The following is a 15,756-nucleotide window of genomic DNA, read 5'->3' as shown; positions in this document are numbered from 1 at the left end:
ACATCAAGATGAGAGACAGGACAACAGTTCAGGGATCTCTTGAGGCAATCTGCCAGGAAAATCTCACCTGTATTCATGTAACATTCACAAAGTTTGTCTCATCCTGCTTAGCTAAGTATCTTCTTCTTGATATAATGTGCTTCTATTTGCTTGTACTGCAAAGAAATAATTCTCATCTTCCTCATTTCCCACAAATAACCCTCACTAGTGTCAATCTCACCAGCAGCACCTCATGTCCTTCCCTGCAACATATATTTTCAAAAATTTGACTTGGGTGCCACCAGTTTTGGTGGGAGTGGAGTTTTTGCAGAGAGGCTTGGCAGACTCAGGTGGAGTTTCGGAGCAGCCTCCATGGCAAGTCACAGGATTGAGACTTGGAGCAGAAATCTGGTCCTGAATTTGGTTTGGGATTTATTGCTCAGCAACTTGGAGCACAGCGAGTCAGCAGCTGGCTCTCTAGCCAAAACACACCGGCAAACAGAGCAGAACTGTCATGGTAACAGCGACACAGAGCGTGCTGCAATGGCACCCTGCTCTCCAGAGGGAATTCCTAAGTGGTACCACAGTAAAAATTATGGCTAATAATAACCTTAATAGTAACTATTGCTGCTACTAATAATAGCAGTAATTATATTTATGCTGTAACAACAGCGAGATATATTTGGCTGGGATTTGGTGATTCCAAATTGCTCTTTAAATGTGTCTGGCAGATTTCTTTGTGACCTTTTTGTTGAGGTGTTGCAGCTCCTTCAGCAGTGTAGGGTTAGTCCATGAGCAAAGGTGTTCTGCATTTTTTCCTCTGCAGGTGATGGAAATGTCATTCCCTTATCCCCCTGATTGTCACAGAAGTTTTAGAAATATGTAACTTATAGTATTGTTCAAATTATAGTAATACTTAACTTCAAGTAACATGCAATTTTGTCATACATGACAAAGTACAGTGTTGGTGATGCAGGAGTAGCTCCACGGCAGGGCATTCCCAAAAGGGAAGAAAAGAGTTCCTGAAGCCACTTTGCCAACATGATCAAATCATGATCCCTTGTATTTAGGAACTGATCCTGCAGCCTGTGTCCATGTTGAGTTGAAAGCATCAGGAAAATTGAGAATGGGTTGCAAACCATTCCTCAGGCTTGGAAAGAAATAGTGAGATTTTGCTACTGTTAAATAATAATCTATAATGGTGTGTGTGAGGTGTGTTCCCATGGGTCTGAATTATGATTGCACCTACAAAGCTGCTACGGGAGGGAGTTTGGGGGTCGTTTTTTGGAAATACACTCCTCAATTTGCCTGCTGCAGTTTAGATAAGCTACTGTGATGACAGAGAGGGCTGGAGAGAAATTTTCTAAGCTCTGTCAAAATATATTGCATAACAACACTTGCCAGCACAGCTCTTCTCCCCTCTCTCCTTCATCTTCCTAATTTTTCAGCACTGGCCCCAGCCAGTATGAGAAAGAGCAGGGAAGTTTCAGGTGGAAAGGAAAAGATGTAAACTGACTGTAGGTGTAACACATCTCCGTGCTGCTGCTAAGAATGGCACTTCTTGCCTCTTCAGTACACACAGTGAAAACTGTCATTGCCACCAAAACTAACATTTTATTAAATAATTTTGGCAGCAGTTCAGTGAGGACTTCCAGGCAAACAAACAGGGGAGCTCTGAGGGCTCCCTGGCTCTGCTCACTCCAACACCTTTCAGGCCTCAGGCAGCGGGATTTTTACTGGGCCCACAGTCCCTCACTCCCAAAAAAAGGGTTCTGAGCCAGGATTTCCATCCACATCTTAGCCCCAGGTAGAGCCCACAACAACAAACACCCACCTTCCCCGGGGTCCTTCAGCTGACAGCATCTTGAGGATTACTCTGGTTTGACAATGCTGCCTCTGGTTTGACACAGAACTCTAGTTCCCAGAGGTCCTGGCATGATGTCTTGACCTTTCTCAGCTGCCCTCCTTCTACAAATCAGGCAGCGGCTGATTTTTTCCATCCTGTTAGCAGTTTGATTTTGACTGAAGTCTTAGAATTATTTTTTTGCCCCAAAAAAATAATAATGAAGATGATAGTAATAATATATATGATGTTGTAGGCAACAGAAATGGCATTTTACAGTAAGAACTATTGTACTATTATTATGTTACTTTGTCTTCCAGTCCAAGAAATGCTCATAAAGACTCCAGTGTTTTTCCTTTTTCTGAAATCCTGCATTTGAACTTCAAGTGACAAGTAGTCTCCTACTGTGCTAGTCCAGCAGCTCTCAGGAGTATAAACTTGCAAATTAAAAAGTGGAAAGAGGGGGGAGAGGGAAAGAAGACAGATTAATTCTTAAAGTGTATATATATTTTAAGGACAGAATCCTTTTTTATATTGGTATCTGAATTTAGTTTTCAACCACTGAAATAAATAGATACTCTGAAAACTCCAGATAGTTTTGTAGCACCTCGTTCCAGCATTATGAAATTTCATTAAGAGAGCCAAAAGTATTTGTTTCCCTGTTCCAAAGCAGTGCTAGATGGCCATGAAGGCACTAAACCAGCCCTTGTGAGTTTTGCCTGGCTCTTTAAATACAGAACAAACTGCATGCAGTGTGTCCCTGGCAGGTCACTGGGAGCACTGCTGGGCTCCTTTTGTGGAGGAGGGTGTGCTCCAGGGGTTATTATAAGACTCCAAGACTTTGGGGTTCACAGGGCTTTTTCTGGCCGTGTCACTGAGTGGAATATTTTGTGACTGGATATAGCACGTGGCAAATAGCACAGCAGTGACTGCACAGCACTGTCTGAATTCCCTGGGCAGGGAGTTTTCCCTTCATTGTGTGTCCTTCCCATCCCACTGTCCTGATTCCAAGAGCTCTCATGTGCATCCTCCGTCCCCGCTAATATTGAGAATAACACATGTGGAGTTTTATATCAAAATAATCATCCTCAGTGGGCATGCTCTGAAGTAAAAAGTGTCTCTGGTAGGATCAGACTTTGTACAGCCACAGCTTCTTTTGGTTTATTCCATTATCCCAGGAAGTTACATGGAAATGAGCTCAGTGGCACCTTTCATGCAATAATTTACCTGTTAATTCAGGTGTGTGGTAGCAAAGGGAAAATGTCAGGTAAAAGCTGTGGGACGTGCTCTGTTGGGATGTGGCAGCTAAGAGGTTCTACATGGCCACGCTGTTGCACTCAGCATTGGTAGGACACACACAATCAGGAGGGACACTTGGCTGAATTCCAATCAATGGTGGGAATCACAGGTTGGTCCTGGAATATTATTAAAAATACCAAAACCTTCATTCTGTTGTTGACTGCCTCATTTAAGACTGTTTTTTTTTTTTCCTCAAGACAATCTTCAAATTGGTAATTTCTAATTTTCATTTATCTCATTCTGCTTATTAATAAGCAGTCCCAAGTCAGGTAAAGTATCTGAACTAATTCCCTGGGGATCTCTTCCCTCAGAGCTCACTAGCAGAATGGAAACTGTACATTCTCCTGGTCCAAAGATAAACATATTCTGAAATGCAAGAAAATTCATAATCTTCACTATTCATTGCTGGGAGCTGAGGAGGCTGCATGGCTTCATGGAGCAAATTGACTCAGAGCCTGGTCCTGTTCCATCTTTCACCTGCGGAGACAAAAGCAAACCCTGTGGGAAATGTGCTCTCAGAGCAGCATGAGGAATCATCCAGAAGGAGATGAACAGCATTTACTCTTTTCTTTTGCTTGTCATTACTTAAGTGCATGGATTCATTCCTATAATGCTGATGTTTCTGTAGCTCTCAAAGCGTTATTAGTGAAGTGAGAAAGTTGGGAGTAAAAATAGTTAATATTGAAGTGGTTGACTGGAACAAAGCTGCTCTTGGGCCTTGAATAGCAAGGGGAATTAAATTATTAAATCAAAAATCAAGCCATGCCATCTCTGCTGGTTTCTTGGTGTCAAGGGGATTTTCCTGGGCAAGGATCATTCATCCAAATCTTATTTACTTGTAACTTGTGTGATCTGAACTCAGAGTGAGAACTGGCTGCCATTGTGATCTGCCTGGCCTGTTACTCAACAGCACAAAGAGAGTGAGTAGCAAAACCTGTGGCAAATCCCCTGGACAGGTCTGCTGACAGATGACTGACGTGTCTGCTGACAGGTAACTTGTTTTACACACTGCTGCAATATGCTCCTCAGCTATAGAGCTCAGCTGTAGACCTTCTCAGCTTTGCTTTCCAAATAAAGGGGAAGAAAATACATTTTACCTGACATGTTACTGCTGTCACTACCCTCAAATAAGACAGAATTTGATGAGTAACCTCCATGCTGGTTGATCTTCAAGCTCTAGAGCTGTTACCTGTGCATAGTTCATGGCTTGCAGTTTACTTTTCAAAAACTCACCCACCAAAACCCTACAGATGTTTCTGTCTGGCTCCATCAGGAGTAATGTCATGCTGACCTGGTTTTAAACCTGTTGTTAGGGCTTTTTGTGTGCCAGAGTGAAAGATAAAGCTGTTGCCACTGCTAATACCACTGGTGGTATCAGGAAAGCAGAAGATTTGTTTCACAGTTGTGACACTAAAGGTCAACTGGAAAAGCTGGTCTCCTGCACGCTTGGAGAGGCTGTGGATTGTACAGCTGTGTCCATAAATGTTCTGACAGGTTCTAAGTGGTGCTTTGCTAAGGAGTTTGAAAATTCAGCAATACACGTCATTTGCTTACAGCAGCCAGTTTTCTTCACTTTAGCCATGGGTAAAAAATGATTCATGCAAGAGAGGCCACATGTTGAACAGATTGGTGTAAACCAATTATGCTACGTTCAAAGTCAGCTAAAACGTTCTCACACAAAAAGTCAACTCAAGCTACTATTTCCCACAAAAACAATAATAAAAATAAGCTTAACAAACACTTACTCTGATTCTCAAAACTTGTTTTCTATTATGTTTCCTTTTTCCAGCTTTGTTTGGCAGAGTGCCAAGTAATGTATCAGCAGAAGTATGTGTGTCATAATCTGACAAAAGGAAAAAAATGTATATTTTTAGTTTTAAAGTGTTTATAATTTCAATAGGTGAAAAGCATATGGGACAAGGAAGAACAAAATAGCACATAGAGAAATTTCAGCAGTGAGTATGAAAGTATCAGCGTGTCAGCTTCAGCCTAAGAGTGAGCCTGGCTGGGAATAAACGTTTCCAAAGACCAACATTAGTAACTGGAGCCTTCTGAGCTTGATATTTCTCCATATGTGTTCTTAGCAGTCTTCCCTCCCAAACTTTGGTTCAAACAACACGAGGATGAGGGGCATAGGACTGTGGCAAAAGCCCAGAACCAAAAACTGTCTGCCTTGACTGATGGCTTCCCATTGCCTCATCCCACTGAGTCCTGCTCTACAGTGACACAAACTCCAGTGGTGCTCCTGGGGGCTCCTCAGATCTCCACCTTCTCCACTCATTCCACCACTCAGTTAAGGTATGGCTGATGTCTGGGAATGTATCTTCCATAAAGAGTGCTTGTCCTGAGGATGAATAAGGGAGCAGAACAGATATAGGAAAAAAGAGAGGACAGTGGACAACAGGAAGCACATGCAGCCTGAACAGCTGATAACGGAGCAAAAGCCACTGTGTGAAGAAAACTGCTGGAAATACAGAGCAGTAGTGATAGCAGGGCTGGGAATTTTTGCTCTGGACAACACACAGTGAAAGAAAAGCATGGGGCAAAGCTGCAATCTGGGAAACAGGTTGAGAAGCAGAAGATGTAATCAATTGTCTGGACATGTTGTTTCACCCCAGAGCTGTTCATATGCCAGGAGGACAAGGAAATGGCTTGCCAGGACCACATCAGGTTGCTTGTGAGTGGTCTTGGGTCTCCCAAAAGGCCACCCCACACCTCTGCATTGATGTTGAAGGAACATCAACCCACACAGAACAAACAAATCAAGCACAGCAGCCAAGAAAGGACTGCCACAGTGCTGAATGGAGTACCCAGAAAGTCAGAGGTCTGAGCCTTGATCTCCCAGCGCCCTTGGGCACTCATTCCTGCAGCAGTGGGGACACAAGCTGGAAGTGTGAATTGCAGCCTCTGAGCTGTTGAAGCCCTACAGGAGCCACGCAGATGGGCGCAGTCGTGTCCGTCTGCCTGGCACGGGGATGCGACACTGCAAAAGCTTCCCAGCAGCAGAGGGAGTAGCTGCTGGAAGCATCCACACACATCCCAAACCAAGCTGTGCTCAGTCCCCTCACTGAATCCATCCCAACACACCGGAGGTGTTTGTGCCGCCTTTGTTGCCTGCCCCACTCTCCGGCTGCCCGCTGCTATACTCCACTGCCCCTCTCCAATTGGAAGAGAGCAGCACGGCCAGGGATAATGAGGTTTTGATCACGGCGAGGCGCTCCCACCAGCAAACAGCCCAGGCACACAGAGATCAAGCAGACCAGCTGCAAACAGAGAGCGCTGCCTGGGCTCTGGGTATGTGCGCTATGCAGGAGGCACAGGCGGCACGGCCCGGGTCTCCCAGCGACCCCGGCATTCCAGGCTGCCTCCTCTCCCGGGACCACTGCCCTGCTCACACACGGAGGCAGCCAGACGTGAAGGACACGGCGCTTTCCCAGGCTCTGCCCTTCTGCAGAGTGCCGGGTCCTTGTCCTCCAAAAGCATTGTAATTAAAAGGGGCGTAGGCAAAGGGGGAGCTGGGGTGCCTTTTTGCCACGTCTTCATAGCATGCAAACACGGTGAAAGGGATTTTTTCCCCTTCCAGTACGGCCCCCCCATCCTTCCAAACCAAAGGATCTCAGTGAAATATTTGCCTTTAGGAGAAAAGCTCATGAGCAATAACTTTCAGGGTCATTTAAATCTATTTACTGGAGATAATAAATATGTACATTGATTTTTAAATTGTGGACCTGGATCCCTTTAGAAAGGCAGACACAGAGCCCAGTTTGGATGGCTGCTAAGCCAGTGTAATTACAAAATAATGCTGTAAGGATTCCTTCTTTTTTCTTTTTCCTTCAGAATCCATGATATGGGGCTTGAACTTGGGTATGGAGCTGAATTCTGTGGATCCTTCCTTCTTTCTTATACTTTAAACCTAGAGAAATTTGGAAACAAGAGCTGTCTGAACTGTGACATCCACATATGCTTTTTAGGGAAGAGACCCAATACTGAGATGGAGACATTTTACCTGGTTTAACATCTAAATTGTTGCTGAAAAAGTGTCCACCAGGAGTGGGGACACATAGCAGCAGAACAAGGCATGATATGGAAGATTCAGAATTAATTATGGGATGATCTGGAGACATCCAACTCCCCCTCACTGCCTGAAAGCTGATGGCACATTGGTGGCTCAGTCCCTCTCTGCCCTGGGCCACCTGACATTGATTTTTGGCTTCCATGGGGAATATCCTGCTTTAATGGTTTCCTGTGCCAATAATTTCCGACTGACAATGTCTGTGTTACAGCACTAAGAGCTGTAGGTGAGCATCTTCCACCTGTCATTTACACCTGGTGCAAACAGAAAGTGGTGTAGTTCTGCTTTGCCTCCATCCCTGTGGGCTTTTTTCCCAGGTGCAGACAAGAAAAACCAGAGGGTTTTGTAGCAGCAGCACCAGGGTTTTATAGGTAGCCTGCACACAAGCTCACACACACATGAATACAGGCAACTTGAAAGCAAACCCAAACCTCATAGTTTCATTCTTAGCTGGAAACTCATTGCTTTTCCTCTCAGAAAAGTTCATTGGAAGCCTTTATGGAAAGACTGATGTCTAATCCTGTGGCAGGTTTAACAATGGAGCTGCAGAAGCATCCCTTATTAATCTGTGATATTGTGGCAATGTCATCTGACGTTCTGCATCCTCTGTAACCATTTAGGACCTGACCTTGCAAATATAAGGACTAGGAGCCTCACAGGGTATTTTAGGACCCATTTCCATACTTCCCAAAGGGATGAATCATCCCTTGCTGAGCTTTCAGGGCACATCCCTAACTCGAGTTTGAAGGTGCTTAGAGCTCACACTGCTTTGGACCAGGCAGAGCTGCTGCCCGGGGCAGTAAGGCCAAGCAGACCCAGCCCTGGGCCATCAGCCACGGGCACTGGGCCACTCCTGTGCTGCAGGAGGGAAGCTGCTGGGTAGGTGTGTCAGTAGAAGTGCCACTCCACCACTTTTCCTCATCCCTCAGAAGGTAAATAAACTTAATCCGAAATTCACCCGCTGCTGTTTGCAAAGAGCAAATAATTGCGAGTTTGAAGTGAGGTGGGATCACACCATGCTGAGGACCCTGGGGAAGGAGAAGGTGTCCAGCACAGCCTGCAGAGCAGGGCAGCTTCCAGGGCTGGGAGCAGCTGGTCTCTGCCTGAAGCACAGCCTTTGCACCCACAACTGAGCCACGCAGCTCATCAGGTGCAAGGGGGGTCTGGATGGACCTGATGGAAATAAAAATGTAGCAAATACCTGTACATTTAAGATCAGTGGATTTCATAGAATCACAGAACTTTTAGGGCTGGAACAGACCTTCAAGATCATCTCATTCCAACCCCCCTGCTACACTTCCCACTAGATCAGGCTGCTCAAAGCCCTGTCTAACCTTGAACATTTCTAGGGATGAGGCATTTTCACCTCCACAGCGAAAAATCTACATTGTGCTGTCTTTGAACACACACAGAGGAGTGAACTTGCTTGAGGCTGGGACAAAAACTACACCGAGGAGATTGCAATCGCCCCCAGAGCAGTGGCATGTGCACCTCACAAGAAGAAATAAAAGCACATCTTCTAAGTTTGCTCAGGTTTAGCGAAGGTCAGAGATTTTCGCACCTAGGTGAGCTGTCATCTGCCTCGGGGCAATTCTCTTTTCTCTCGCATCCTTTGCTGGAACAGCGGGAGAGCTTTACTGGCGCGAAAGACTAAACTGGCTTCAGGCTGTAAAGGACTTGAGTCACAAACCACTTCTCCCCCCTCCCCCCGAAACACACTTTCATATTAATTCAGGACCTTCCAAAATTGTCCTAATGTCTCCTCACCTGTTTGTGCTGAAAAACTGTGGAGGACTGAGGCTTAAGCTATGGGAGGTGACAAAACATATAGGATTTGCTCGAAGCAAAGTAATTCTAAACTGATGGGCTCAAAATTTTTTCTCCTTTTAAATAGTGAGCTTCATTTCCAGGAACCTAAACCACATGAAACAATTACCTAAGAACAAATGCATCATTAAAACACAGCCAGCAGCAGCATCGAAGTAAAGATTAAAAAATAACCATTCCGTTAAAAAGTCCAGCAATACTTGCACGAGTGGGCAGCCTCTAGGCTCTGGAATAAACTTGTGTCACCACAGCCCCTGTCAGTATAGTGACCAAGAGGGAGCTCCACATGTCTGGTACTCCAGATTTCTTAAAGGGATATTTAGAACCAAAAACTTTATTGATGCTTTTGAACATTTGCTGCCTCTTTAAATGTTTTCCTCTTTATTAAAACCTTAGTCCTTTGTTTAGGGGAGTTTTTTGGTTGAGTTTTGTTGTGGTTGGTTTGGGGTTTTTTGTTGTTGTTGTTGTTGTTGTTGTTGTTGTTGGGTTTGTTGTTTTGTGGGTTTTTTTTTTAAGTTCTTTAATTTTTAATTTCTTAAACCTCCCATTCAAAAACTGTTTTGGCTTTTAATGAAGGGAATTTTTTTTTCTGCATCCAGCAAACTGTAAACCATGTCGCTTGGATACAGCAAAAAGCTGCAATTCCACAGATTTACATAGTCATACATTATGTTGGGGGAAAAGCGTGCTGGCCATTCTCTGATTTTTGTATCTTGCATTAGCATTTGCAGGCATTTGAAAAAGGGAGCAATATAAAGTAAGGAGATATAAAGCAAAAAGAAAGAGAGGGAAAGAGAGGAAGAGAGGAAGAGAGAAAGAGAGAGAGAGGAAAGAAAGAGAGAGAGAGGAAAGAAAGAAAGAAAGAAAGAAAGAAAGAAAGAAAGAAAGAAAGAAAGAAAGAAAGAAAGAAAGAAAGAAAGAAAGAAAGAAAGAAAGAAAGAAAGAAAGAAAGAAAGAAAGAAAGAAAGAAAGAAAGAAAGAAAGAAAGAAAGAAAGAAAGAAAGAAAAAGAAAGAAAGAAAGAAAGAAAGAAAGAAAGAAAGAAAGAAAGAAAGAGAAAGAAAAAGAAAAAGAAAAAGAAAGAAAGGTTGCTGCGATGAACGTAAAATATGACCTTTTCTTTTTAAAAGTTTGTGCTGTCCCTCTTGTTTAGCACCAGTGCTGCTCACCCTTTCCCTTCAAGAAGCTTCAGAGCTGTTAAGCATCTAGGGGTGATAATTTGACTTTCAGCTAAGCCGGAGGGCTGCAGCAGACAGCAGTAGGTGGTGATGTAATAGGTACCAACGCACATGGATATATAAATGTCGTGGCTAGGGCTAAAGCGCTATGGCTGAGCAGCTATAGAAGAAGATCAGCACTTCAGACAAGACTCCTGGAGTTGAGATCAAGTTCAGAAGCTCTTGCTCCCGGGATTTCCTCTCCATGCAGCCAGCGCAGGGAAACCGCAGATCCTAAGGGGACTGAGCACTAAGCTCCCTCCCTCCCTCTCCGCTTTGCTTTCTGTTAGGTTTTTTTTTTTTTTGTTGTTGTTGTTTGTTTGTTTTCCTTTTTAAATATTTTTTTTCTGTTTGGCTTTTGGTTTTTTTTTTTTTTTTCCTCCCCTTCTTTGACCTCAGCATAAAGTGGGAGCTGGGGGCAGAGCTTATTTTCGGAGCGACCGGCGGCCCCTAAACCGGGATGCCTCTCCCCGCGGCGCTGCTGCCGGCGCTGCTCCTGGGGCTGCTGTGGCCAGGGGCGGTGCGTGGCCGGTCGCCCCCGGGTCGCCTCCCTGCCGGGCCCCGCCAGCGCCGCTGGGACGCGGCTCTTTTCGCCCGCTCCGTCGCTCGTCTCCCGGCTGAGCGCCACGATGCTGCCCGTGACGGCGACTACCTCCTGGGCATCAAACGGCTGCGGCGCCTCTACTGCAATGTGGGCATCGGTTTCCACATCCAGGTGTTGCCCGACGGCCGCATCGATGGGATTCACAGCGAGAATCGATACAGTAAGCCGGCGACAACTCCCGCGGCGGGGCAGGTGAGACGCTCCGCGCCCGCGGAACCGCCGGAGGGCAGTTCTGCGGGAGCGGAGCGGCTGACCTGCCCCGGAGAGTGGCGTGTCCCGAAAGGAGGGTGGGTGCATGGCAGACTTCGAGCTTCCCTCAAAAGTCCGGCCGCCGGCAGCACCGCGGGGCTGCGCCCCTCGGCTCCCCCGCGGGTGGCGGGAGCCCAGGGTAGCGGGGCGGCGACGGACCCCATCGGGAGCTCCGGAGCAGCTCGTCGGGCGCTCGGGAGGGGCTCGTCGGCGCTGCTCGGTGCCGTGTTGTCCCCTTGCCGCCGTCAGGCATCAGGTGTCGGGGTTGCCTCAACATCTGGAGGATCCGCAGTGCCGTGGGCCGCCCACTCCGAGCAGGGACTGGGGTGCGCCCAGCTCGCCCCCAGACTTGAAAAGCATCTGCTGGGGACTTAACCCCATGGCCCCATGACTCTGATATCCAACTGAAACAATAAGATCCGGGAGCGGGGATATAAGCTGCATGATGACAAATGTTTCATTTGCCCTAAGCTTATTTTAACCTTGCCTACACAAGAGGATGCCTGGGGGCAAAATAAAAATAGATACTTAGCTAAAAGAAGAGAGGTCCCAGCATGGGGCATAGGACAGTACGTGGAGTATGAGGCTGGGGTTCTGTGGCCACCCACAGCAGTACTGGGATGTGGGGACCCACACTGGGGATGGCAGCCTGTGGGTGAGCACAGCACTGTCAGCACACATTCTAGGGCACGCCCTTTTGTCCCCCTGATTTCTGTGTCTCCCGTGTAGGTCTGCTGGAAATTTCTCCTGTGGAAAGAGGCGTGGTGAGCATATTTGGTGTCAAAAGTGGACTCTTTGTGGCCATGAATAGCAAAGGCAAACTCTATGGATCTGTAAGTAGCCACTGAGTGTGTACCAGGGGAGGGGATGGTGGTCAGCTGGGGTGAGATATGTGCATGGTGCTAAAAGCTCCCCAAGCTCCATCCTTGCCCCTCCTGAGTCGGGCAGCACAGAGCAGCCCTTCCTGCCTTGCCAGCAGAAGATGTGCTGCCCAGTTATGCTGCTTACTGAGCTTTTGGAGTGAAACCCTCTCTTCTGCATTACACTTCCTTGGTTCTCACATAAAAACTGCCGTCACCCAACCATGGCTGTACATCTTGTCTACTTCATAGACCAACATTTGTGTGGCAAGACCACAAGCTAGGCTCAGTCCATATATTTGTTATATCGAAGTACAAACAGCCTTAGGCAGGTGTGGCAATCACTCCATCTCTCAGAGGGCACTTGAACTTATGGTCAGCCAGGGCCCACAAGTGACCCTTTATGATGTGATGAATCAGTGACCTATTGATCACTCTTTGTTAATGCTCTTGAACAGACAGTCAGTTCCTGTGGCAGTTCAGCATCCTTGGGGTCTGAACTTCTGTTTAGGAGAAGGAAGATCCATTAGCAAGACAACACAGACCTTCTTTTATGTGGGTTCTTTGGAAAAGATAGAGACATCTTGTAAAACATACTTGAGGTGGACAACAACAGGGTGTATCTCTGCTCGTGTTGAGCTTTCTTCCTGCTTTTGAGTTCAGCTCTGTACAAGTGACTGTGATCAGCATAGTTTTAAATTCATGTTCCTGGCTCTCCTTTCTCACCCATGAATTTCCCATGTCATGTTCCCCAAGTGAAGAAACTTGGGCTGAGGAAGAGCCAAACTATGTCAGAGTTAACTGGGGCCTTTTCACATGAAGGTATGAAGTATCCAGAATTATTTTCTGGGCCATTGGTCCTGTTGTGGAAGATTATGCCTTATATAAAAGCCAGGCAGAATCAGTCACCAAAATGCTTTCTTAGGGATACTGCTGCCTTGGTGTCCTGAGTAAAATAATCCCTAGTGCAGTGTTCAGTTTGGCAGGCTGAGGCCTCTCTCAGAAACCCCGAGGTTTTTGCCCAACAATAAGAGATGAGTTCATTTGTCCCTTTCCAGATAAGACACTTGCAAGACCTGTCCCTCTTTGTATGTACTTGCAAATGAAACCACATCCATGAAAGGTTGCCTGCTGTCAGATCTGTTTTCCTGATCCATTAACCTAAGTTATCCAAACCCTACCTTTGATTTTAAATCTAAAGAACCAAAAAATACTGTCCATGATGAGTGGCTTTAAAATGTCTCTTTCTCCTCAAGCAACATAAGAAAGTGCCAGTATTCTGGATTTTCTGACACCTCTCAGGCAATTTATTGCTGGTGGGACAACCACGAGCAATTCAATGAGCATGACCACGGAACTGAGCTTGGGCCTTACCCACCTCAGCTCTGTTAAGGTGACCCTGTCCCTCCCATGGGTGTCCTTCCCACCTTTAGGTGTATGTGCCTGGCCTGGGCACAGCATCCCTAATTGATCCTCTGGCTCCTGAGTCCTGTTTGAAGCTTCAGAGGCCACTTCAAAAGATTACTAAGTGGAGAGGGCTCACCTGCACATTTGCCCACAACACACCTTCTTACACCTGGTAGCAAGAATATTTCCACACCTGATGTTTAAAATTCCTTCCCTCTCATTCTTTCCTTTTCATTTCAGGCCCATTTCAATGATGAGTGCAAATTCAAAGAGATTCTCCTGCCAAACAACTACAATGCTTACGAATCCAGGATTTATCCCGGGATGTACATAGCCCTGAGCAAAAATGGAAGAACAAAGAAAGGCAATAAAGTATCGCCCACAATGACAGTGACACATTTTCTTCCTAGAATTTGAGACATCTCCCTTCAGACCTACCTCAGCACAGGGGAAGATGCAGAACAGAACACCTTTGGGGAAAAGAAACATGGTGCACTTTTACTGGAGAGTTTTATGCAAGAGTAGGTGTAAGATATTTAAGTTAATTATTTAAATCTGTATATATTGTCACAAAATTTATTTATAGTTACTTTTTTTTTTTTTTAATTTTAATCTCTGAAAACAAAACAAACCTCCAACCCAAGGTCTTTCATTTCATGGTGCAACAGTAGAAGTCGTCTGCTTCGTGGTTTATTTAATTCAGTTGAGTTATCACAGGTGTGCTGCTACTCCATGTCCTAAGCCAGGTGACATCCAATTCCTCTCTCCCAACGTTTTGCACTGTTTGTGTGTTGCTCGGTGTTTATTGCTGTACAGGTGTGAGTTTGTTTGTTTGTTTGTTCAGGTGTTATGGTGGCTTTGTCTTCCCCTGCGCATTTTCCAAGCAGGGTGGCTCCCAGCGCGGTTTCTGGCCGGGAGTAGGAGGTGCCAGGGTGGGATGGCAGATGCCAGCGTGGAGCCACACACAATGCCTGATCCCCTTTGCTATTTCACTGCTGCGGGATCGGTTTACCCCGGCACGGGCGCGCGGTGCTGCACAGCTACCCCGCAAATCTGTTTTTAGATCCGCCAGCGCTGAACTTTGAACTGCCCTGCAGTCCATCTCCTCAGAGAGGCTGAAACGGCTCAGCAGGGCTGGGGCTGGGGTTTTCTCTGCAGATAAACCCTGGTCCTTAATGGGAGCTTTTATTTGGCACAATTGCTTGGCATGAGGCTAAAATATAATGTCAGTCCCTCCCCCAGCAAATGCACTGTGGAACATACAACAATGAACCAGCTCTACTTCACTTTAACCAAATTCCCTTTCTTGTTTGGAGACTACATTCATTTTTCAAAGTGTGGGGAGCTCTATAACACTCCTAAGTTTTCTACAAGGGAAAAGCATTGCTGGTTTGTAGCAAACAAAAGCTCCACAGAAAGAATTTCGATTGATGATGAGGAATTGAGGTTGTGTTGTACTATTTATTATTTTTGCTGCAGTGTTTGGAAGGAGAAGTATGCTGCTTTTTTTTTTCTGTCTCATTCCCTGATGAAGTTGATTAATTTCTACCTCACTAACTCTCAAAGCCAGTCTCATAACAAATTCTGCATGGCAGGAAGGTGCCCACTTTCCTGCTTGGCCTTAAAGTTCTGGAGGAGGGCCTGGGGAACAATCATAATCCCAAATCTCTCTTTTTTCCATATGTAGCCAAAAGTATTCAGGATAGAGTCGGTTGCATCCTATTTGAGCCTTGTCACGTTTGAGCTATCTTTACCCAGTGGTTTACTTTTAGTAAGGGTAATCATGGTGAAAATATTTGCAGGCAGCTGTCAGGCTGCAGTACTATATCATGATGAAGTAATCCTATATTTTTCCTTATATATTTTGCAAGTGTAACTCATCTCTCTAACGTGATGAAAGAAAAGATAGATTTGATTATGGGGGAATCACTAAAAGGATTCATGTGTCTTTTGTCCTTCTTTTTTTTTTTTTCCTTTCTTTTTTTATTTTTTATTTTAAAAATACTTTTTAAAAATCTTTGGGGCATCAACATGTCAAGTGGGAACCAGGACTAACCGTAATGTTTGATGACTTAGAGGACATTTACAGATCATGTTCCAATCTAAACTGATTATTTCCAACTACACAAATCTTTGATTCAGCTTTTTTTCTTTTCCTCTTTACATTCCTACACAAAAGCCTTGGTTCCTTTGTAATGGTATAGACCTGCCTGTATCCTCTACTTACACACAACCTTGAAGAGAAACTATTCACCAAAGTTCAGTAAGATCAGAGCAGACCAGGACCAGACCTTAAGGCAGCTGCCCTTGTAGCAAAAATAACTAAGGAAAAGGAAATGTCATGCCTAAGAATTTTTAGGTTTTTGGGTTTTTTTTTTCTGTAAAACTGGGAATTTTCTG

General features: G+C 45.3%; 1 protein-coding gene across 1 annotated transcript; it reads left to right on the top strand.

The window, feature by feature from the left end:
• Nucleotides 1-10,696: 10,696 nt before the first annotated feature.
• On the top strand, nt 10,697-13,773 carry FGF4 (fibroblast growth factor 4). The gene is made up of 3 exons (XM_053946476.1): nt 10,697-11,000; nt 11,819-11,922; nt 13,597-13,773. Exons 1-3 carry the CDS (start codon nt 10,697-10,699, stop codon nt 13,771-13,773), a joined length of 585 nt encoding a protein of 194 aa, XP_053802451.1.
• The last annotated feature ends 1,983 nt before the right edge of the window (nt 13,774-15,756 follow it).

The sequence above is a fragment of the Vidua chalybeata genome, chromosome 6 (assembly GCF_026979565.1).
Source record: "Vidua chalybeata isolate OUT-0048 chromosome 6, bVidCha1 merged haplotype, whole genome shotgun sequence".
Classification (NCBI taxonomy): domain Eukaryota; kingdom Metazoa; phylum Chordata; class Aves; order Passeriformes; family Viduidae; genus Vidua; species Vidua chalybeata.
Note: the sequence above shows the minus strand (reverse complement) of the source record. Positions and strands in the feature narration are given on the sequence as shown.

Excerpts from the sequence above, each read along its gene's own strand:
- FGF4 (XM_053946476.1), top strand. The coding sequence starts at position 10,697 with ATGCCTCTCCCCGCGGCGCTGCTGCCGGCGCTGCTCCTGGGGCTGCTG. Across the intron at positions 11,001-11,818 it reads TCACAGCGAGAATCGATACA|GTCTGCTGGAAATTTCTCCT; the intron begins GTAAGCCGGCGA and ends TCTCCCGTGTAG. Across the intron at positions 11,923-13,596 it reads AAGGCAAACTCTATGGATCT|GCCCATTTCAATGATGAGTG; the intron begins GTAAGTAGCCAC and ends TTTTCATTTCAG.